Below are 24486 nucleotides of genomic sequence, written 5' to 3'. Positions count from 1 at the left end.
TGTATGTATGTATGTATATATATATATATATATATATATATATATATATATTGTACAGGACGCCGTGGCTGGGTCCTGGAAGGACGCTATATTTCCCCTCTGTTTGGGTTGTGGTCTCTTTAAGGGAATACAATTGATTAACCCACCTGCTAAGGAAGTGTCTTTAAAAAACAAGACAGGAAGTGGTAGATGAGTGTGGAGGAGTGGAGAAGACATGGTGGATGGTGTTTATTTTGGACTGCAGCAATTGAAGTGGACAGCAGTGTCCTGTTTGGAAGGCTCCTGGCAGGGGAAGCTACCTGCCATCAAGATCAAGCTCTGTTTTGATAAGGACAGCTGTTTTGGACTTTGCAAGTCGGTGAGACTACAAACCTTTTTCTTTTTGTTTTTTGGCTGCTGTAAAGCTATTTAAGTTAATAAACCCTTTGTTGTATGAAAAGCCTGTGTCCTGCGATCTACCTGGTCCCCCGAACATTACAATATATATATATATATATATATATATATATATATATATATACACATACACACACACACCAGATGCTACAATGTAACATGAGGATCTAACGCTTGGATCCGAAAATATAAACTGTACTATTTACTTAGAAACATTTATTAATTAAAATTCTTATTCTGCATTGACTGCGTAGACTAAATTATAAATTATACTGCCTTAAGCACTTTACAAAACACCTGCTGATTCCAATAGTAACATAATATACCTAAAGACATTAATCATCATCTATATTAATTAATATCTGTCCGTTTATCTCCTACTCTATTAGCTTTTAGACGATCCCTGAAAGCCCTTCTCCCTACCCACACCTAACAACTGTATTTTCATTTTGTCCATCAGCTCACCCCTACAGTTATTATCTTTTGTTCCACTTGACCCTTCAATTGTAGATTGATTTGTATTGTAGGTGTACTGTCTGCCCTCATGTTGCAAAGCGCTGCACAAACTGTTGGCGCTATATAAATCCTGAATAGTAATATGATATTGATCAATAAAAAGGAAATTCATTTGACTATAACAACATTTGACCCTAATGTTTGTACGCACAGTTTCCCTGCTATTATAAAATTCATATCAAAAAGCTTACCTTTCTTTCTACTAAATGCACGATTCATTTTGTTTATTGGAAAAAGTCAGTCTGCAAGTCTTCTTTCTAAAATGAAATTACAATAATACGTTAAGACACAGTAACTGTGAACAGCAAACATTCTTTGCCAGAAACTTTTTTTTTTTATTCTAGTAGCGGACCTGACATTAGGATGTACATTCAACTGCATGTGGCAACACCTCTGCACAAAACAATAGTCACCTGCTGCAATAAATTTGATTCTAAAAATAGATGTCCCTCCAAAGTAGAGAGTAAATACCTTTCTCCCTACCCGCACTGCTAAACAGGACACTGAAACCCATTGAGAAATGGACACTTCCAGGAATATCACCTCCTTTGTCCCCCACTGCATTTAGTGGTTTCACCTGCCGACCTCTATGACACAACAATAGTGACTTTGGCATGTGTAGGGAAAACTACTGAGGTTATCCACACTCTAAGCCCTTGTACACACGGTCGGACATTCCGACGGAAATGTCCGATCGGACCGTGTTGTCGGATAATCCGACTGTGTGTGGGCTCCATCGGACTGTTTTCGTCGGATTATCCGACGGACAAAGTTTTAGAGCTGGGCTATAAAACTTTCCGACAACATGATCCGATCGGACTTTGTCCGATTGTGTGTAGAGAATTCCGATCGGACAAAGTGCCACGCATGCTCAGATCAAATTCCTAGACCAAAGCTATTGGCTACTAGCCTGAACGTAGTCCCGTCGTAACAAAATAATGTCATCACGTTACGTACGATCGGATTTTCCGACAACTTTGTCTGACCGTGTGTATGCAACACAAATTTCGGACAAAATCCGATGGAATTTGTTGTCGGAATGTCCGACCGTATGTACAAGAGCTAAGAGTTACTCTCTTAGGGAAACTTTAGTAAGTGATTCCTCCTTATCACAGTGGTTGTGTTTAGAGATGTGCATGACGGAAAAAAATTGTTTAGTTTTGGCATCCATTCATTAAGCAAATCATTTTGTTTCATCATAATCTTTATGTTTGAATGATTCATTTTCAGTATTTCATATATTTGCATTTGTTTTGTATCTTTGTTTTTCTGAATCAATTAAAATTTTTGGAAGTTCTGTTATTCTTTTGTTATTTCAGAAGATTGGCTATAGCCCTGCTAGTCCAACCCACAAAGATTAATTAAATGAGCTGATTGGACAAGATCGAGTGGAGTCGCATGCGTCCGAAGGTAACGAATGGAATTACATTAATTTCAGATTAATTTTGTTAATTTTTGTTATGATTCAGAAATTCTGATGGATCTACCTCCATTTAACCCAAACACAAACAGCAGGAACCATCGTATTTCACTTTTATACCTTACTGTATTTATTGCAGCATGTTTCCATTTTAAATGTAGTGCATGTTTTAGAATAATGAAAAATGTTAATGCAAAAAGAATTGACTGATTATCCGAGAGTCAAAGACTCCTGAACTACTCTCATCTGAATAAAACAAATGAATCCCAATTAATACGTATTCATCCGTTATGTTATTGAGTTGAATTAATATCCCTATTCCCAACTGACTTTGTTTGTTGGACTGCAAACATAGAAAATAAACAAATGGTCTCTCAACTTCAACACCAATACAAAAATAATCTTATTAGAATATTCATGCTACTCTCACTAAAATAAAAACAAATAGATCCAAGTCAATTTATATAATTGTTATGTAGCTATGTTATTTTGGATGCTTCAAACACTAACAAAAGGTCCACACTATCACATTATGTCATCGGGAAGAAAAATTAATATGAATGAATTTTTTGTTTTTTTATTTTAATTTATTTTGGACTGGTTGAAATTCATTACTATTGTAATTCGTATACATTTGAGTGTCCAAATCACACAAATTGTGTCTTAATTTTGATTCATAGCGAAATGAAACGCACATGTCAAGTTTTGTTCAGTGGCATGATCAGCGATAGAGGTAGGCATTTACTTCTTACTTTGCAAGGATATCTGGTTCTGGAAGTTTAGTTTTTGAGAGACAGTTGCTTTAAGGTACTGTATTTTCATGAGACACAACATACTAAAACAAAATGTACCTGCCTCTGAATAGAAGTCATACGCTCCTGCTTCCAGCTCTGCCTTACCACCAGAGCCCCAGTAAATACCAAGTACCTCTGGGTATGGGAGGAACCATGTTTTTTGAACTTTCTAAATCCCACAAAGCATGAAATAAGTGCAAATGACCTATGGTATAGTATTTTTAAAATTACTTTTCCCAACATGGTCACTTTAAACTATACAGTTTACAGTTTTGAATATTTATGCCAGCTAAAACATGGGATACAGTAATGACAAGTACAGATGTTGTATTGCTATTCACCTTAATTGCTAATGCAGTGGCACCCAATTCATCTTCACGCAAGCTGTCTGCATAATTGTGTGACCCTGTGCTGTCCAGGGGTGCACTCCTTTGGACTATTAGCTTATGTATAATTACATACATAGAATGGATGTAAAAATAGGATTTTTATAACAGCTTACCTGTAAAATCCTTTTCTTGGAATACATCATAGGACACAGAGCCTTACATATTTACTTAGTGGGTTATAGCTACCTTAAGGTGTTGACACTGGCACACCCAATACAGGAAGTTGAGTGCCCTATATAACCCTTCCTCCTTCCAGGAGTATCTCAGTTTTTGTAGCCAAGCAATATAAGCAATGTACTTAACCACTTGCTTACAGGGCACTTAAACACCTTCCTGCCCAGACCAATTTTCAGCTTTCGGTGCTCTCACACTTTGAATGACAATTACTCAGTCATGCAACACTGTACCCAAATGAATTTTTTGTCCTTTTTTTCCCACAAATAGAGCTTTCTTTTGGTGGTATTTGATCACCTCTGGGGTTTTTATTTTTTGCGCTATAAATGAAAAAAGACCGAAAATTTTGAAAAAAAACGCATATTTCTTTGTTTCTGTGACAGAATTATGCAAATTATTAATTTTTCTTCATAAATTTTGGTCACAATTTATACTGCTACATGTCTTTGGTAAAAATAACCCAAATTAGTGGATATTATTTGGTCTTTGTGAAAGTTAGAGAGTCTACAAGCTGTGGTGCGAATCGCACAAAATTGATCACATCTGATGTACTGGTGGCCTATCTCGCTTCTTGTGACCCGAACAAGTCAGGAAAGTACAAATACCCCCCAAATGACCCCTTTTTGGAAAGTAGACATTCCAAGGTATTTAGTAAGAGGTATAGTGAGCTTTTTGATGTTGTCATTTTTTTCCCACAATTCTTTGCAAAATTAAGATTTTTCATTTTTTTTTTTTTCTCCACAAAATTGTCATTGTAATAGGTTATTTCTCTCACGTGGCATGTGTATACCACAAATGACACCCCCCAAAAAATTCTGCTACTCCTCCTGAGTATTACAATACCACATGTGTGGGACTTTTTCACAGCCTGGCCACATAGAGAGGCCCAACATGCAGGTAGCGCCATCATGTGTTCTAGGAACATAAATTACACATCTAACTTGTTGACTATTTATTACACTTTTGAAGCACCAGGACAATGACACGTGACACTGATGACAGATGGCACTGATACGTGGCAATGATGACAGGTGGCACTGATGACAGATGGCACTAATATGTGGCACTGATGACAGATGGCACTAATATGTGGCACTGATGACGCGTGGCACTTATACGTGGCACTGATGACACGTGGCACTAATACGTGGCACTGATGACACGTGGCACTGAAACGTGGCACCGATGACAGATGGCACTAATACGTGGCACTAATATGTGCCACCGATGACAGATGGCACTAATACATGCCACCGATGACGCGTGACACTGATGACAGATGGCACTGATAAGTGGCATTGATGACACGTGACACTGACAACAGATGGCACGTGACACTGACAGGTGGCACTGATGACAAATGGCACTGATACGTGGCACTGATGACAGATGGCACTATGTGGCACTGATGACACGTGGCACTGACGGCAGGTGGCACTGACGGCAGGTGGCACTGGGGGCAGGTGGCACTGGGGGCAGGTGGCACTGACGGCAGGTGGCACTGGGGTGGATGGCACTGGGGGCAGGTAGCACTGGGGTGGATGGCACTGGGGGCAGGTAGCACTGGGGTGGATGGCACTGGGGGCAGGTAGCACTGGGGTGGATGGCACTAGGGGCAGGTAGCACTGGGGTGGATGGCACTAGGGGCAGGTAGCACTGGGGTGGATGGCACTGGGGGCAGGTAGCACTGGGGTGGATGGCACTGGGGGCAGGTAGCACTGGGGTGGATGGCACTGGGGCAGATAGCACTGCTGGGGGCGGATGGCACTGCTGGGGGCGGATGGCACTGCTGGGGGCGGATGGCACTTTTTATTTCATTTTTTTAATTATTTTTTTTTCCAGAATCAGAACGGCTGCCGCTGCAGCCGTTCATCTCTCCCCTCTCGCACTGTCTGTGCGAGGAAGGAGAGCGGCGCTGCGAGATGATCTCATATGTTTACATATGAGATCATCTCCCATTGGACACGCCGATCACGCTGTAAACGGCCGCTGTGATTGGCCGTTTACAGCGATCTGTGTTTGCCTGTCCCCGGGGGACACGGCGAACACAGAACTTCCGCGATGCGCGCCCGCGGCGGCGCGCATTGCGGAAGTAAACATCAGGCCGTCCAGGGACGACCGCCCAAACGAACGCGCCTGCTCTACGGCCGTAATTCGGCTATAGGGCGGGCGCGAGGAGGTTAAACCCCATAAAAGAAGAGCGGCGGGACCTCTGTGTCCTATGATGTACTCCAAGAAAAGGATTTTACAGGTAAGCCGTTATAAAAATCCTATTTTCTTTATCGTACATCATTGGACAGCCTTAAGTATTTACTTAGTGGGACGTCCCATAGCAATGCTACTTGAGGGGAGGGAGACACTGCGCCCAAAGGCAATATCCTCATTCCTTCTTGCATCCACTTGGTAAAATTTTGTGAACGTATGGACCGAAGACCAAGTTGTAGCCTTGCAGATCTGAGCAAAGGAGGCCTGGTGATGCACTGCCCAAGAAGCACTAACCACTCTGATAGAGTTCGCCTTAACTTGAATAGGGGGAATCTTACCCCTTAAATCATAAGTTTGAATTATAACTTGCCAAATCCACTTAGCAACAGTGGATTTTGACGCTGCCTGTCCTTTTTTTTTAGGACCTTCTTCTAGATTTTCACTGCTTTCACTACATCAAGGCAATGTTGTGATTTTTCTTCCCTGGAACATGTTTTTTGGGAAAAATGATGGCAGGAAAATATCTTCATTCAGATGAAAGCCTGAAACCACTTTTGGCAAAAAGCCTGGACGAGGGCGTAACACCACTCTGTCCTCATGAGTAATCAAATATGGCTCTTTACAAAAAAGAGCAGCCAATTCTGAAACCCTCTTTGCTGAGGATATAGCAACCAAAAATATCAGTTTGCTAGTCAGAAGGACTAAGGGAATATGCTGTAATGGTTCAAATGGCTGTTTTTGTAACACTGACAAAACTAAATTCAAGTCCCAAGGGGTTAAAGGTGATTCAACTGGCAGATTAATCTGCATAACTCCTTGCATAAAACCCCAGACTAAAGAATGCATAGCAAGAGGTCTTTGAAATAAAACCGATAAGGCTGAGACTTGGCCCTTAATAATACTTAGAGCCAACTTCATCTCTATGCCCAATTGTAGAAAGGCAAGGATTCTGCCTATAATATATCTCCAAGGGTGCCAACCCTTGGATTCATACCAGGAAACAAAAGCTTTCCAAACTCTATAATATACAGCTCTGGAAACTGGTTTCCTTGCATTGATTTAAGTTGAGATAACAGACCTGGAAAGCCCACACTTCTTCAGAATGTGGGTTTCAATAGCCATTAAATTTAGCGTTCGTAGCAGGTCTGGCCTTAGTGGGAGAGGCCAAGGACCCTCCATTGCCATCTTTAGGATCTCTGCGTACCATGACCTTCTGGGCCATGTTGGTGCTACCAGAGTTACCAGCTTTCTTTCCAGCTTGATCCTGCAAAGAAGTCAAGGCAGCAATTGAATCTGGGGAAAAGCGTAGATCAGTGAATACTGATCCCACGGGGTTACCAGCGCATCTGTTCCGTATGCGAGTGGATCCCTTGTTCTGGACACAAAGTTGACTAACTTACTGTTGAATCTGGATGCTAGAAGATCTATGTCCAGAGTCCCCCATCTTTGGCAAACAGCTTGAAACACTTTGGGGTGAAGAGACCATTCCCCTGGGAATAACTGTTGGCAACTTAGATAGTCTGCCTGCCAATTTTCTATTCCTGGAATGAAAACTGGCAATAGGGATGGGACATTCCTTTCTGCCCAAGTTAGGATATGGTGCACCTCTCTCTGAGCTGAGAGACTCTTGGTGCCCTCTTTTTGATTGATATAGGCCACAGCCGTGGCATTGTCAGATTGAATCCGCACTGGACAATTCTTTAAACTGGAGGTCCAGATTTTCATAGCCAGATACACTGCCTGAATCTCTAGGATGTTGATGGGCAGGGCTCTTTTGAGTTTTGACCACTGTCCCTGGACAGTCATTTCCTCTAGTACCTCTGCCCAGCCTGAGAGGCTGGCATCTGTCGTTATTACTTTCCAGATCATTGGTCTGAATGATTTCCCCTGAGGCTTTGAGACACTGTTGGGGACAGCCGCATTGGCAAGTCCAAAGCTTGGATCATCTTGTTCCAAGCAGAGAGGATTCTGTTTTGCAACAGTCTTGAATGGAACTGGGCATAGGGGACTGCTTCAAATGAAGCTACCATCTTTCCTAACAACCTCATGCAAAGGCGAATTTAAGTATTTGCTTCTGACCTGACCGTCCGTACCAGCTCTTGTATGGAACTGATCTTTGCTGGAGGCAAGAACACCCTTTTCTGGGTTGTATCTATGATCAGGCCTAAGTAATCCAGCCTTGTTACTGGTTTTAAGGAAGACTTCTCTAAGTTGAGGATCCAACCGAGACCTTCCAGGTAACTAGTTGTAATGCGTACGTTTTGCCTTAAGCAAGTCACTGACTGGTCAATTAGCAATAGATAGTCTAGGTACACCAACACTGTTATGCCCTGTGCCCTCAACCTGGCTAGAGGTGGGGCTAGTATTTTTGTGAATACCCGTGGTGCTGCGGCTAGCTCGAAGGGTAAGGCTGAAAGTGCAGTTGTTCCACTTTAAAGTGCAGAAACCTTTGGTGAGCGGGGAATATAGGGACATGCAGATATGCATCCCTGATGTCGATGGACGCCAGAAGTTCTCTGCCTTGTAGGATGAAGACCACTGACCTGATCGATTACATTCAAAATGAGCAAATTTTTAGGAACTAATTTAGATTTTTTAGATCCAGAATGGGCCTGACATCTCCATTTGGTTTTGGTTTGAATAGAAACCTAAACCTTGTTCTTCTGTGGGGATCTGTATGATTATCCCTTGAGTCAATAATCAGTCCAATGCTTGAAACAGGGGTTGTCTTTATCCTGGATCCTTAGGAACGTTTGATCTCAGAAAGTGAGATGGTGGAAACTCTGAAACTCTAGTTTGTATCCTAGAGCCACTGTGGAGAGAGCCCATCTGTCCTGAGTTTACCTCTACAAGACTTCTGCAAAATGCAGAAGTCTTTCCCCCACCTTGGTGAGGTGAGACGCCTCTTCATGAAGAGGTCTTAGTATTCTGCTTTGCAGTCTTGCGGCTCCAGGTCTTCCTTTGAGCCTGGGCCTGCCCCCCTAATTTTCCTCTGGAATCTGACAGTGGAAGTCGTCGCCACTGCTTAGAGCAGGAGAGAAAGTCTGTTAAAATGAAGGACAATTATACTTTCTTTTGACTGGCAAAAGAGTATTCTGTCCACTGGAAATTGTTTTGATGTATTTATCCAGATCATCGCCAAACAGTCGCTCCCCATGAAATGGGAAACTTGACAAAAGGTTTTTGCAGGGTCCTTCGGCAGACCAACCCTTTAGCCAAAGGTTCCTACACATGTGTACTAGCACAAGTGCAAGGAGAGATGCCTAGTGAATAGAATCCTTCATAGCATCTATGGCAAAACATAATGCTTTTGGTAAATTGGCCAACTCACTGGCCTGTTGTGCAGGGAGCTTGTTAAGGACCTCTGTGAACTGGTCTTTTAAGGACTGACAGATACCTATAGCTGCAATTGCAGGCTGAGCAACAGTGCCTGCTAAAGAGAAAGAAGATTTTAACAGGAATTCTAACTTTTTATCTGTTGGATCCCTTAGCATTTGTGCATGGTCCACTGGACAAGTTAAACTTTTATTCACACTAGAAATCGCAGCAGCTACCGCTGGAACTTTCCATTTTTCTGTGAATTTTTCCTCCATAGGATAGAGAACTGAGAATCTCTTCGGAGGGAGAAAATGCTTATCTGGATGATCCCATCTGTAGTAATGTGTGGACTGGAATGCATGCACTGGTTGTGAAGGAACCCAAAGAATAAACCAGACTTTCAGCTGACTCTGTTAGGGGTAGCATGAAAGTGGAGCAAACCGTGTCCGTAAGGATTTGTACCTCAGATTGTGAAGCTGAATCTTCAACTGTTGTTTCCTCCACAGAGGAGTAATCGGTTTGTTTTTCCCAATCGTTTGAGGGTAATACCTCATCCTGTTCCCACTGTTCCCCTGGTAAGGGGTGTGGAGTGGGAGAGAGGGATCTAGCACGCTTCTTATCCCCTTTAATGGAGGATGTGATTAAAGCTGCTAATCTTCCTTCTAAGCCCTGCAGGGCAGAGGAAAGCGCATCTTCAGTCACGTATACAGGGGTTGAAGTGTAAGAAGCAGTTGCACCACCAATTGCTTCCGATGACTAGCCCTGGCTTGCCATGTCAAGTATTTCGAGAGAAAATGACAATGTGGAGGCCTGTCTGGAGTTCCCAGCACCTAGGGTGGTTTTGGTGCCTTAGTAGTAAGCCTTGAAGCCATAGTGCAAAGCACAAAAAGTAAAGGTACTCTAAGAACTGTTCTATTTATTTGAGCAATAGTAGGAAAAACAGTGGTAGCATAGAATGATCTAATACTAAACAATAAGATTTTTCCTGTAATGCAGGAACCCCTCATGTGCATTAGCGCTTCTGTGTCCTGTGACAGCCTTGCTTCAGCTGCTCTGATAGACACTGTCTGTTTCCCCTGTTTCCCAGAGTATCAGCTTTAAGCTGTTTCAGGTGTGAGCCTGATTGTCTATGCACCCTTTCCTGTGCTTTAGCAAGAGTCACCTCATAGGGGAGGCGGGGGAGGGGGGAAGGGGATTTACACAGCCTTTTTATCAGCTTTTCAGATTTATGCTTGTTTAAACATAACACGTATCCCTATCCAGTCAGTTTCCCCATTTAGGGGGAGAGGAGACCCCCCCCCCACCCCAGCTGCTGAGACACATGTTATATTGGCACAGATTTAAACAGGGTCTATATACTAATACTCCCTCTAGAGGAGTTTTTAAGGCATTTTACAATATAATTGAAAGAAAAGAAAGAAAAGTGGACTTTGCAGTTCCTATGCTTTCCTCTTACCGTTTCCACGATGCAGGATACTGCTGTAAACAGACAGATCCAAACTTAACCCATCACGGCAGGCAGCGTGGTTAAGCCTTCATAGACTGGGGCCCTTTTAATAGGGGTTCCACTGCTTTGGACCATGTATAGCACCTCTCAGGACAGCTTTAGGCAATGTAGAAAGACCAAAAAAAGAGTCCTGGTTCCTGGGATCCAGACCTCAAAGAGGAGCGTTACAGGCAATACCTTGTTCTTCTATGCGAGGCCCGGGTACCATCCTGGAGCCACAGTGGTGGGATGGATCTGGTTGTGGAGGCTTTTTAAATCCAGCATGGATCCCTCCTGGAGCTCCTCAGTGCACATCTTGATTCGTGACCAACACCTTAGACACTGGTGAAAAAACAGAGGAACTCCTGGAAGGAGGAGGAGGGGTTGTATAGGGAATTCAACTTCCTGTATTGGGTGTGCCAGTGTCAACACCTGAAGGTAGCGATAACCCACTAAGTAAATACTTAAGGCTCTGTATCCTATGATGTACTATAAAGAAAAGTCTACACACCCCTGTTAAAATGTCAGGTTTCTGTGATGTAAAAGAAATAGACAAAGAAAAGTGCTTTCAGAACTTTTCCCAACCTTAATGTGACCTATAAATTGTACAACAATTGTACAACTCAATTGAAACTGAAATCTTTTTTTTTTTTTTTTTTTTGGGGGGGGGGGGGTAAAAATAAAAAACAAAAATAATGCAGTTCCCTAAGTGTGCACACCCTTTTATAACTGGGGATGTAGCTGTGTTCAGAATTGAGCAATCACATTCAAACTCATGTTAAATATGAGTCAGTACACACCTGCCATCAATTAAAGTGCCTCTGATTATCCCGAAATAGAGTTCAGTTGTTCAAGTAGGTCTTTCCTGACATTTTCTTAGTCGCATCCTACAGCGAAAGCCATGGTCCACAGAGAGCTTCAAAGGCATCAGAGGGATCTCATTGTTAAAAGGTATCACTCAGGAGAAGGGCACAAAAGAATTTCCAAGGCATTCGATATACCACAGAACACAGTGAAGACAGTCATCATCAAGTGGAGAAAATATGGCAGAATAGTGACATTACCAAGAATTGGACGTCCCTCCAAAAAAAAGCAGAAAACTCAGTCTGGGAGGCTGTCAAGAGGCCTACAGCAACATTAAAGAAGCTGCAGGAATATCTGGCAATTACTGGCTGTGTGGTACATGTGACAACAATCTCCCATATTCTTCATATGTCTAGGCTATGGGGTAGCGTGGCAAGACAGAAGCCTTTTCTTACAAAGAAAAACATCCAAGGCTAACTAAATTTTGCAAAAACACATTTGAAGTCCCCCAAAAGCATGTGGGAAAATGTGTTATGGTCTGATGAAACCAAGGTTTGAACTTTTTAGCTATAATTTCAAAAGATATGTTTTGTGCAAAAACAACACTGCACATCACCAAAAAGAACACCATATGAACCATGAAGCATGGTGGTGGCAACATCATGCTTTTGGGCTGTTTTTCTTCAGCTGAAACAGGGGCCTTAGTCAAGGTAGAGGGAATTATGAACAGTTTTAAATAGCAGTCAATATTGGCACAAAACCTTCAGGCTTCTGCTAGAAAGCTGAATATGAAGAGAAACTTTATCTTTCAGCATGACAACGACCAAACACATACATCCAAATCAACAAAGGAATGGCTTCACTAAAAGAAGAAAAATGTTTTGGAATGGCCTAGCCAGAACCCAGACCTGAATCCCATTGAAAAATTGGTGGGGTGCTGTTTACAGGAGATGTCCTCGCAATCTGACATATTTGGAGTGTTTTTTCAAAGAACAGTGGGCAAATATTGCCAGGTCAAGATGTGCCTTGCTGATAGACTCATACCCAAAAGACTGAGCGCTGTAATAAAATCAAAAGGTGCTTCAACAAAGTATTAATTGAAGGGTGTGCACACTTATGCAAACATATTATTTATTTATTTTAATTCCCTTTACCCTAAAACATGTCAGTTTGTTGCTCAACTGAGTTCTGTTTATAGGTCACATTAAAGGTGGAAAAAGTTCTGAAATTATTTATCTCATTATTTTACATCACAGAAACCTAACATTTTATCAGGGGTGTGTAGACTTTTTATATCCACTGTATATACTTATTCATTTTGGAAAGAGTGAGGAAGGGTTAAACTTTTATTACTACCTCTGTCTGCTTTGGAAATATTCAATTCTCTAGGTGCCCTGGTGACCATTGTCACTGAAACAGAAAGTAATGCCGCATACACACGACCGGACTTTCTGGCAGACTAGATCCGAAGGACCTTGCAAACGAACGGACTTGGCTACACACGAACGGACTAAGTCTGTTCGAAAGTCCATTGGTTTTGAATGTAATAACGTAAGACAGGACTAAAAAGGGAAGTTAAATAGCCAGTAGCCAATAGCAACTGGCATACAGACGAATGGTTTTCCCGATAGGAATTGAGTCCATCGGACAGATTTGAAACATGTTCAATTTCTATGTCCGTCTGATTTTTTATGTGAAAAATGATCGGATTAGCCCACACGCGATCGGACTGATTCCATTGGACATAGCCTGCCGGTAATTCCGGTCATGTGGGCACGGCATAAGAGGAAATCCTTCTTTTTAGAGTACTTTTAACTGCAAGTAGTGAGAGAGAAAACATTTAGTGGGGAAAAATGTTATAATGACAACTCTTAAGGATGAAAAATTCATCCACTTAGTGTTCAGCGACAACTAATTCAACACCTGGGAGGTATGTTGCTCAAGCGAAAAAAGAGGATATAGATTGCCCTGCAAGCTGATGGCCTATATGTACCAGCCGTCCATGAGGCACAGCCAAAATGGCGCTGCAGCCGGCTCCCTGCATTCATAACTTGAGGCCGCTCTCTCCCCTCACTGTGATGAATCCGCTCAACATCAGGAGGATCCGTCAACATTCACATACGCTTGGGGGGATCCCCCAACTTCACCTCCAGGCACCCTCACCTCCAGAAGTCCAGCAAAGGCAAAAATGCACCTGGACAACACAGTGATCGACCCTGGAGTGATTCATCCTATTACCATGCCTTATGTATTTCCAAATCAGAGCCCTCAAAAAGATTCCATTGCCACATTCCCCACAATAGGAGAGGCAGTGATGGACACTACACTTAAGGAAACGCTGATGTCTCTAAGGAGCTCATTACAATCAGACATGCTCTCCCTCATGCAGAGTTTTGGACACAGCATTGAAGTGCTGGAAGACAGGGTTACACATATTGAAGCTAACATAGGTAGCATTACCAACACTGTAAATGATGTAATCGACACTCAAGAGGACCAGGCTCATGACACTAAATGGATTAAGGGCAAAATAGCGGATTTAGAAGACAGATCCAGGTGCAATAATTTCAAAATCTGTGGGATCCCTGAATCTGTCCAACCCGCCGACCTGTGTTCATATGCGAGAGGTCTGATTAAGGTGTACTTCCCAACACGGAAAGCATAGATCTGGTCATCGATCGCATCCATAGGCTACCGAAGCCTACATTCCTTCCTGATTCGGTACCCAGAGATGTAATCCTTAGGATTCATTTCTATCATGTGTAAGAACAATTCATGCAAAAAGTGAGAGCACTCTGGACTTTACCTGACCCATAAGGTAAACTACAAATCTTCGCTGACCTGTCTCAGCACACCCTAAGCTGTAGGCAGCTTAACACCATCACCAAAGCACTACGTAACAACCAAATACGATACCAATGGGTAGTACCCGCTAAAATGGATCTAAACATACGATAACCTCAGTGCAACATGGGATGAGGCTTCTGCAGGAATGGGGCATTATTCTGGAAAACTCTGATGCAATCCCCATGGATCAAGGCAACACAGGCAATAACCTAGCACAAACTCTACCACCAAGAAGCCACGGGAATCATCCCCCCAACTAGTGGGCTCGGGAAATCCACAGCCTAACGATTGTTTGTGCCCTTCATCCACGCTCGGTCGCAAAAACTCTTTAACCCCTATCTGGTGATCCTAGGCACCAGGTGTGCCTAATAAAAGGAAGCATTGTCTAGATACTAACGTATTCTAAGTTTCAGCCGCATTTATTTCACCTGCTCAACTTTTCAAATATAGTTACACCGGGCTACTAAGAGCTACTTTCTAAAGACTCTCTGTATTTGGATCTCTTTCTCTCTATTGTTTTTTTTTTTTTTTTAAACAGATGTAAACCAACCACTAGGTTGTCCAGAACATCAACATCCACATTGCCGATACCTTCTAGCAACATCAATGACTTCAGATACATTATATACACCAGGGATATGCAATTAGTGGACCTCCAGCTGTTGCAGAACTACAAGTCCCATGAGGCATAGCAAGACTCTGACAGCCACAAGCATGAGACCCAGAGGCACAGGCATGATGGGACTTGTAGTTTTGTAACAGCTGGAGGTCTGCTAATTGCACATCCCTGATATACACCATCCAACAAACAAAGACCCGGACCTCGACTCACCATAATAGTAAGTCAACTTACTCACTATTCTCTGGTATCTTTCGACTATGACAATCAAAATTGTAACTATTAATGCCAAGGGTCTCAAGCATCCAGAAAAAAGGGCATCCCTCTGGAACCTAGCCAAACAAATGCATTGTGACATCTTATGTGTGCAAGAGATGCATTTCCAAGCTTGTAATCCACCCACCTGTGTCAAATGCATCCACAAAAAAAGGGAGTTTCAATTGCCATTAATAACTCTCCTGTCTTTCAATTTCAACAATGCGTAAAGGATCCTGATGGCTGGTATCTCATACTGACCTGCAACATCAACAACACCCCTTATACAATTGTCACACTATATGCACACAATAATCACCAAATACGTTTCTTACAAAAACTGCAAAAAAAAGTTAATGCTATATAACAAGTCACAACAATATGGTGTGGGGACTTTAATATCACTCCTGACCCTTCAATAGATTCCACTTCTCCCCCCTAAAGAGGTAGACAAGCACTAAACCCATTTCTCTCTAACTTACGCTTATACAATGTGTGGAGATGCCAACACGCAGACGAAAGACACTATACAATTTTTTCTCCCTGCCACAACTCATATTCACGGATTGACTTTTTCTTGTCAGACCTATGAACATTGCAAAAAATATCCTCCTCTACATCCACTTAACTAGGTGGTCTGACCACCCCCTAGTGAGCATAGTCATAGAAGATACTTCCAAATCTGCCCCCATATACCCATGGAGATTGAACACTAAGATTCTGCAAACTGAACCCTACGAGAAAACTTGGAACTATATTTTTCTTAAAACAAGGACTCAGTTTTGGATCCGAGTAGTCTATGGGCCTCACATAAGGCGTTTATGCGGGGCCTTTTTATTCAAATGGGTGCTAGGGACAAAAGGCAGAGGAAGCAGTGCATTGATACTCTCATATCAAACATTCAAACCATTGACTCCCTTAACAAACAACAACCAAACCATGAACTAAAATCCAAATGAATCTCACTTCGTTTAGAGCTCAGATCCGTTCTATTAGAGAATTTTAACAAATCCCAAAGATGCCTTAAAATTAAATTTTATGGTAATAAGACAGGTAAACTGCTCGCCCACCAAATAAAGGGACATCAAATCAAATCCTCTGTCCCTTTTATCTACCACCCCACCACAAATTCCAAGATAACCAATCCAGAAAATAAAGCAAATGCATTCAGTGCATATTATAGAACTCTATCATCTAAAAGATGAAGCTTCTTCTATCCAACCCGAATCCTCTCAAATCCAATCCTTCCTAGAATCTTCCTTGCCTAATTCTGACACAATTAGAAAAACTTAATGCCCCATTTACATCAGTGGAAATTGACAAAGCCATAGAGGCCCTCCCTAACAACAAAGCACTGGGCCCTGGTGGTTTTGTGGGGAGTACTATAAACAATTTAAACACATTCTGATTGAACATATTACCCTTCTATTCAATGTCACTGCTTCTTCAGCTTCCTCTGCTCAAGAAATGCTTAAGGCCCTAATTATCACCTTACTGAAGCCAGGGAAGGAACCCAGCTCACCCCAAAACTCTTCGCTGCTTAACCATGATGTGAAACTTTCCGCAAAGGTAATAGCAAACAGATTGATTGATATAATGCTGTTACTAATCCACTCCAACCAAAGGACGTCAAACCTCTGACGCTACTCGTCGGGTGATTAATATTATCAATCACACGGAAACATGGGGAAATGCCTTCTCTGCTCCTCTCTCTAGACGAAGAGAAGGCATTCGACAAGGTCCATTGGCGTTACCTAAAACTAACATTGGAGAAATTTGGTTTTAAGGGCCACATCCTCTCCGCAATACTGGCTTTATACTCTTGTCCCTCAGCCGAAGTATATTGTTCGTCCATGCTATCAACAACTTTTAATATAACCAACGGCACAAGGCAGGGCTGCCCCCTTTACCCCTAATTTTTAATTTGATGAAGGAACCCCTGGCTGAAAAAAATTAGATCCCAACATGACATCTCAGGATTTCGTATTGGCCCCATAGAATACAAAATCAGCCTCTTTACTGATGTCATCCTCATGTTAACCAATCCGGTCTCCTCCCTGACTTCTGTGCAAAAAATACTAGATGAATTCAGTTATTTCTCATACTATAGAGTAAATGCAACTAAGTCACATATTTTACCTATAGGAATGACAATACAGCAACAAACCTCCCTGAAAAGCATATATATGCATGGTCCACAGACTCCGCACCTATCTTGGGATCACCTTAACCAAAACAGCTGCAGATCTTTGCCAAGCTAATTTTATTCCCCTCTTAACCACTTCAACACCGACGTATAGTCATATGACGGCCGCAGATGGAATCTCCCATCCTGGACAGGCATCATATGATGTCCTCTCATTCCCGGCCGTCTAGGCGGCACCCGCGCCATCGCTCGGGACTTGGTGCACATGCCCGCGATGTCTGCCGGGCACCCGCGATTAGCTGGGAACACAGCAGGACCGTGGATCTGTGTATCTAAACACACAGATCCATGTCCTGTCAGTGAAGAGGAGACCAATGGTGTGTTCTCAGTACAGAGAAACACCGATCGGTCTCCTCCCCTTGTGAGTCCCCCACCCCCCTAGTTAGAATCACTCCCATGGCACATAATTAACCCCTGCAGTGCCCCCTAGTGGCAATCCCTTCCCTGACAGTCACATTTACACAGTAACCAGTGCAATTTTATAGCACCGCTGTGTAAATGTGAATAGTTCCAAAAATGTGTCAAAAGTGTTCGATGTGTCCTCCATAATGTCACAGTCACGAAAAAAAAAATCGCAGATCGCTGCCATTACTAGTAAAAAAAAAAAAATGCCATAAATCTATCCCCTATTTTGTAGATGCTATAGCTTTTGCACAAACCAATCAATCACTTATTGCGATTTTTTTTTAACAAAAAATATGTAGAAGAATACGTATCGGCCTAAACTGAGGAAAAAAAATATTATTATTTTTTTTTTTAATGGGATATTTATTATAGCAAAATATTGTGTTTTTTTTTTCAAAATTGTCGCTCTTCTTTTGTTTATAGCGCAAAAAATAAAAACTGCAGAGGTGATCGAATACCTCCAAAATAAAGCTCTATTTCTGGGGAAAAAAGGACGTCAATTTTGTTTCGGTGCAGCATTGCACGACCGCGCTATTGTCAGTTAAAGTGATGCAGTGCCGAATCGCAAAAAGTGCTCTGGTAAGGAAGGGAGTAAAATCCTCCGGAGCTGAAGTGGTTAAACAACCTTCCTAAGGAATTAGATAAAATCTCTCTCCAAACTGAAGCTCTCAAGGTCAGGCAGACTAGCAGCATTCAAAATGCTCAAACTAACCCAACTACTATAACCTTCCCGCATCCCTATTCCACTTCCAGCATCCTTCTTCACACAAATGCATTCTCTACTACGGCATTTTATTTGGCAACACAAAAAAAGACATAAGTTCTCACAACATTCTTATAAAACATAAAACAGCAGGAGGCATGGGTTATATCAATTTTAGAGATTATTATAATGCTGCAATTTTAACCGAAATCAGAGCATGGTTTAACCCTGACTCCAACTGTCTTTGAATCCCTTCAGATTCCTGGAAATAACCTAAAAAACTGGCTCCTCAGCTCACCTAAATTGAAGAAAAACAACAAAAATATATCCCCAACCATACATGCATTCTTCGCTGCTTTCGATTACCTCTTTGCTAATTTGCACAAAAGAACAAAGACCTGCAATTCACCACTCCCAATAGAGATTATCACCCTACTGATTCCTGACATACAAATAGCTTTGTGGCAGAAAAAAGGTATAACGCAAATTGCTGATCTATACACAAACTCCTCAAACCTTACAACAAGCATTCTCACTCCCTGCAAATGACTACTTCAAGTTTACCCAAATAACCCATTGCCTACTACATAACCCCCACCTTCACAAAGACATACCTACAGAAGTGTGGCAATTCCTATCAAACAGTAAAGCCTCCGCCAAAGGCATCTGTCTCTTTTACAACACTCTGAAAGGCAAATCCATTTTTTTACAAACTTCCACCTATGAAAAAATGGGAAAGAGACATGGCTGTTCCTTTACCGCACACCAATAGCAGAATGCACTGCTTGCCAATCATAAATCAACACGCTCCTCCAACGTATGGGAACTCACTTATAAATTTAACCATAGATGGTATATCACCCCACCTCAACTCCACATCCTCGATCCTTCTACAGTACCCACATGTTGGAGACAATGTGGTCTCCTTGGAACCTTGTATCATATCCTTTGGGATTGCACCAAAATTGTCACATTTTGGGAAGAAGTGTTCCAAATACTGTCAGAGGTCACAGGTATTTCCACCCCACCAACACCTGAATTAGCCATGCTTAGCATGGATTTGATCATTTTCCTCACCAACTCCATTGCATAGCTACCCACATTCTATTAGCCCGCTATTGGAAATCACTGAATCATATTACCAGTGAGGAAGTAATACGTCTGGTACACACATATGGCTCATACGAACGTATGTATGCTACAGCGGAAGGACATTTATCCTCTGCCATTAAAAATTGGGAACCCTGGACCACTTGGTTCCATAAGACCTACCATACAAACACCTGAAATCATGTAATGTATTGTCCTTCCTCATGCCACCTGCAATTTAGAGGTCATTATACTACATATATCGCTGTTTGTAGTTCTTTAATCATTGTATATATAATGTAGCGATACTCCAACTACTCTCACGATGATTGGCAACCATTAGATATATGCATTTTTTTTCTATTTTTTCTTTCTTTCTCTGAAATCTTCCTCCCTCTGACACAGTTTTGTTCCCAATGGGGTGTCTGAGGGAGTGGAACAACATTCTTTAATATACCTGTAGTATTTAGTACTATTCATTCTGTTATCACATATTTGTTAAATAACCATGTCATACATTTCTACATGATTGTTACGCCCACGTTGTTTTACTGTATGACAGATTCTATTGAATTGTAAATGTTCTATCCATACGTTAAATATCAACAAAAACATTGAAACATATAATATGAAAAATCTGCACGCTTAAAATCTAGATTTGAGTAAAAATTAAGTAAGCTATATACTAGGGCTGTGGAAATTAAAGATTAATTCCTTGATTAATCGATTACATTTTTTGATCGATCAAAATTCTTTTGATCAGTACTCACCTCTCCGCCGACTTTCAGGTCTTCAGGGAATTCCATCGGAGATCCAGTGAAGTCACAGACAACTACATCACTGGACTCCTCCCCCCTTCCCCAAATGCCGCTGTCTGCTAACGAACGGAAGGGGGAAGGAGTTCAGTGACGTTGAAGTTCTGACTGAACATTACGCGTATGGGGGGAGGAGCTACGTATGATGTCACCCGCTGCTGCCCTACGGAACCAACATGATTGTTGGCTTTACATGCTGTGTTTTTATCATCTTTATGTGAGTAGTTTGTGTTTAAACACAAAAATTAAATCTTATACTTAAGCGGTGAGCACTTAGATCTTTTCTTTCTACCTATGACCTGGTGTCCTTGCTGAGATCTAAGGAGACGTGAGAGAAGTTTATGGCCCGTGTTAACCCTTTTGATACCCGCTTGCATGACCACCTGTTTACACAGAGGTCTATGTCATAAGGTGAGAGTGATTAGTTAGACCGGAGGTGGAAGGATTGTCACGCTATTGTGGAAAAAAAAATACTTATGTCAGTGCTACAGTTTGAATTTAAAACGTATTTGTGTGAACTGTGAAGTTAAGTCATGGATTGTGGAAACTAACTAGTGTCGGGTGATTGTATATAGTGTATACCACATTTACCACTGACTAATGCAGAGTTGCAATGCAAGGAGATCAGCTAAAAGTAGTTGGATCTGTATGTGCATTCTAATTAATCAAAATTAGTCGATTAATCGGTTAAAAAAAAATAATTACTGTTGGAAACACTTTCAGACCACCACAACCTACGCAGAAGTGTACAACTAATAACATCAGGTCCACAGTTCTTCGACCTTGGCCTTACGGGGCCTAATCTATCTTTCTACCACTGAGCCTTATGCTACAGATACTGAGAGGAGGATAAAAATCCAAGCTACAAATCCACTACTCTACTTCGGGGGCGGGTCATAGGGAAGGGGGATTCCCCCCCTTCACTTGATCCCCTTTTTGCCTTCCTCCTCCCTCCCCCCCTTCCCCTTTCCTCCCCTTTTTCCCCCCCCCCTCTCTCCCTGTCTCTATATCTCACTTTCCTCCACCCTCTTCTCTCCTCCCCCCCTGCCCCATCCCTCCATCCCAGTCCGCTACCAGACCACCCCATAGCAGACGTTCACACATGCGATCTCTCACGAATACCACACGCCTCCAACCACGAGTCACCTTCCCCATTCTAGGTAGACCCCTCTAGGGGTCTCCCTAGCGATGTCCCATAACACGCGCTGACCCCTTGTCCCCGCGAAGATTGACCCACCTTACATTACTATTGGCCCCTTGTCCCTCCTTCTCATTGGCCCTTTTACAAGCCTTGGGGCAATTCTTCATAGAGTAATACGACTTGGGCCACGTCTGATGGTCCGCAAACCACCTGTACTCCGGACATGCACCTAACTGGCTTCTTTTTACACACAGATCTGGTCCTGTACATTTAGAGATGTTCCCGTGTTATGAATATTTTATTACTCTGTACCTATGCCGATATTGTATCCTATCTGTTGTTGGAAATGCCTGTTCGTCTGTATTTCTTGAACTATTTTTCAAAATAAAATGTGTTTAAAAAAAATAAAAAATAAAAATAAAATAAAAATAACAGAAGCAAGGAGCTATAGTCCAATAGATTAAGTCAGTATTGTTTATAGAGTTATATCGTTAGAGTTGAATAAAAGTGTATATTGTATTTGGTCCTAAAAAAAAAAAAAAAAAAATAATTAAATCGAACACAAAAATTTTAATCAGTAACAGCCCTACTATATACTAGAGCTACAACAATGTGTGACAGAAGAGACTAAAAGAAAATAGTGCTGGATCAGTGACTGGGTAAAATATCTTAGATGACATGATTTGCTTGTATTTATCTGAAGTTTGTAGGGATGTGTTTTAAAGGATTGGGTGGTATGGAAAAGAATAAGAATGGGAAAGCCAAGTGGGGGGAGAGGCATGTTAGACGTCTCGAAAGCGAACACAAAGAAAACAGAGAAAAATTTCTGTGTGATTAAGAACCATGCAGGTACTGGCAGAGAGGAGTAGTACTTGAGAGCGATGGGAGAGAGGCAGATGAACTGAGCAGCAGAGCTCAAAATGGATTGGAGTGGTGCCAGCCTTTTCATTCGTTTGTAGCTAATGGTGTAGTTAAGCTGTCAAATGTAATATATTATTTATTCATTATGTGAAATGTTGAGTATCAGAGGCATTCAAAATAAAAAAGTGCAAGCATAAAAATGTACAAGAGAAGCATGACTGGGAGCAGAAATTATAACAAGTTATAATTGATATCCATCAAATGATAACGATAGGCTACATGCTCAAATTTATATTTGCAGATTTTATTGTTTTTCTTCTGGTGCAGCTACCCTCAAAGCAGTATTTACCGTAGTTTCAATACTACCTTAGGACCACATAGCTTTTGCTGCCTTTTCATATGGGTTTTCCCAATTATCTATAATCATATCACATTATCATTGTCATGAAAATGAAAACATGATGAACTGTAAGAGACAACATGCCAAATGCTTTATGTGCAAAATTTTGTTGGGCTGAAGAGTATATCAGTCTTGGTATGCATAGTAATAGATAAATTATAGACAGATTTGTAAATGCTCTTTGCTTTCCTGCAATCTCCTTTCTAGCTCTCTGGATTTTTCAGTGTCCAGTGATGGCCAGGTAAAAAGCTGGATCAGGTATGGGGAACTGCATCTAGCCCCCTTGCAGATGTTCAGCAACCAAAGTCTTACTGTATAATTACTGACTGTAATCTGTTTTTTAACCCCTTTGCGCCTAAGGGGAAAACAAATCTTAAAGCCCAAGTAGAATTTTTCAACTTTTAGATGTGTTAGTAAAACCATATATATCATCACAGCTATTTTGTGTATCCATGTGGTTTATATATTTATTATACCTCCTGACGTTCACATTGATACCACATATGCATATAAGAGATTCACAGAGAGAGAAAACATAGGGATGGGCCTCACAGTGGCTGATCACTGCGGAATGCCAGTTAGAGGCTATCACAGTGTTCATGTGACCAGAAATCAGGTGTTCTGGCTCCTGATCGCAAGTATGGGCTTGGGGCTCTCAGTGGGACCACAGTCTCTGTGCTGGGAGTGTGCTGTGTGGCGCACTGTCAGCACAAAGGGAGATATGTGGTCCCACGGAAAAAAGCCCAGTCTAATGGGGCCGCATATTTGTGTGAGGTTTGCATCAAGGTATTAGCATAGGAAATTAGGCATAACTGGGTGGTAGGGATGAGCTTCGTGTTTGAGTCGAACGTATGGGCCGTTCGCGCCAAATTCGTGTGGACGCTCACGGCCCACAATGCACTGCGTCATCGCAGTGCATTGCTGGCTCATGAATGGCCAAGCATGCACTGTGACCCCGCATGCTTGGCCAATCCCAGCGTCAGCAGCGAGGAGAGCCATGATTGGCCACAGGCAGGATGCCTGTGGCCAATCATAGCTCAGGCTGTGTAGTACACGCCCCACACTATATAAGGCCGCCAGCGCGGCGGCCTAGTGTAGTGTGTTGGCGTCTGAAGCAGTTAGTGGGTGTTCTGTGTACCTTCAACACAGTACACACCGATCTTTTTCGGACGATTTTCGATCTTGCTGTTGTGTAGTGGTTGTTGTCTGTGTGCCCTGACCGCAGTATACACCGCTATATTCACCTCACCTATATAGCTAGTGATCTATCTTTTATAATAGAGCTTGCAGTCAGTAGTGTTAGGAGCTTGTGCGTGCTGTCTGCGTGCTCTGTACCCAGTACACACCGCTATATCCACCTACATAGCTCTTAACTATTTGAGCCCACTTGCCATCTGCAGGAGTTATTGGAAGTTGTGTGTGCCTCCAGCACAGCACAGTATACATCTGTATATACCCCTTTATCTCTGGTGTTCTATAAAAAAAGGCATCTGCAGGAGTTAGTGGGTTTTTTGTGCCTCCAGCACAATATACACCTGCATCTACCCTTTATTGCTGTTCTCTAATAGAGCCATCTGCAGGGCTTAGTGGGTGTTGTGTGACTCCATTACACTGCTGTTTTACCCAACTCCCTTCAGGCCATT

General features: G+C 42.0%; 1 protein-coding gene across 6 annotated transcripts in view; it reads right to left on the bottom strand.

The window, feature by feature from the left end:
• GULP1 (GULP PTB domain containing engulfment adaptor 1) overlaps positions 1 to 24486 on the bottom strand; it is a 1104299-nt gene that overhangs the window by 488123 nt on the left and 591690 nt on the right. For all 6 annotated transcript variants that reach the window (XM_077448663.1, XM_077448664.1, XM_077448666.1 and 3 more), the window contains one exon: positions 1104 to 1169. In XM_077448663.1, coding sequence (XP_077304789.1) covers positions 1104 to 1131 — 28 coding nt within the window. In that variant the 5' untranslated portion in view covers positions 1132 to 1169. The remainder of the gene's footprint in view (positions 1 to 1103; positions 1170 to 24486) is intronic.

Source organism: Lithobates pipiens, unplaced genomic scaffold (genome assembly GCF_037356315.1).
Source record: "Lithobates pipiens isolate NorthernLeopardFrog02 unplaced genomic scaffold, aLitPip1_a1.2 Scaffold_22, whole genome shotgun sequence".
Lineage (NCBI taxonomy): Eukaryota > Metazoa > Chordata > Amphibia > Anura > Ranidae > Lithobates > Lithobates pipiens.
The sequence above is the reverse complement of the archived record's forward strand: the minus strand, read 5'-3'. Positions and strand labels throughout refer to the sequence as shown.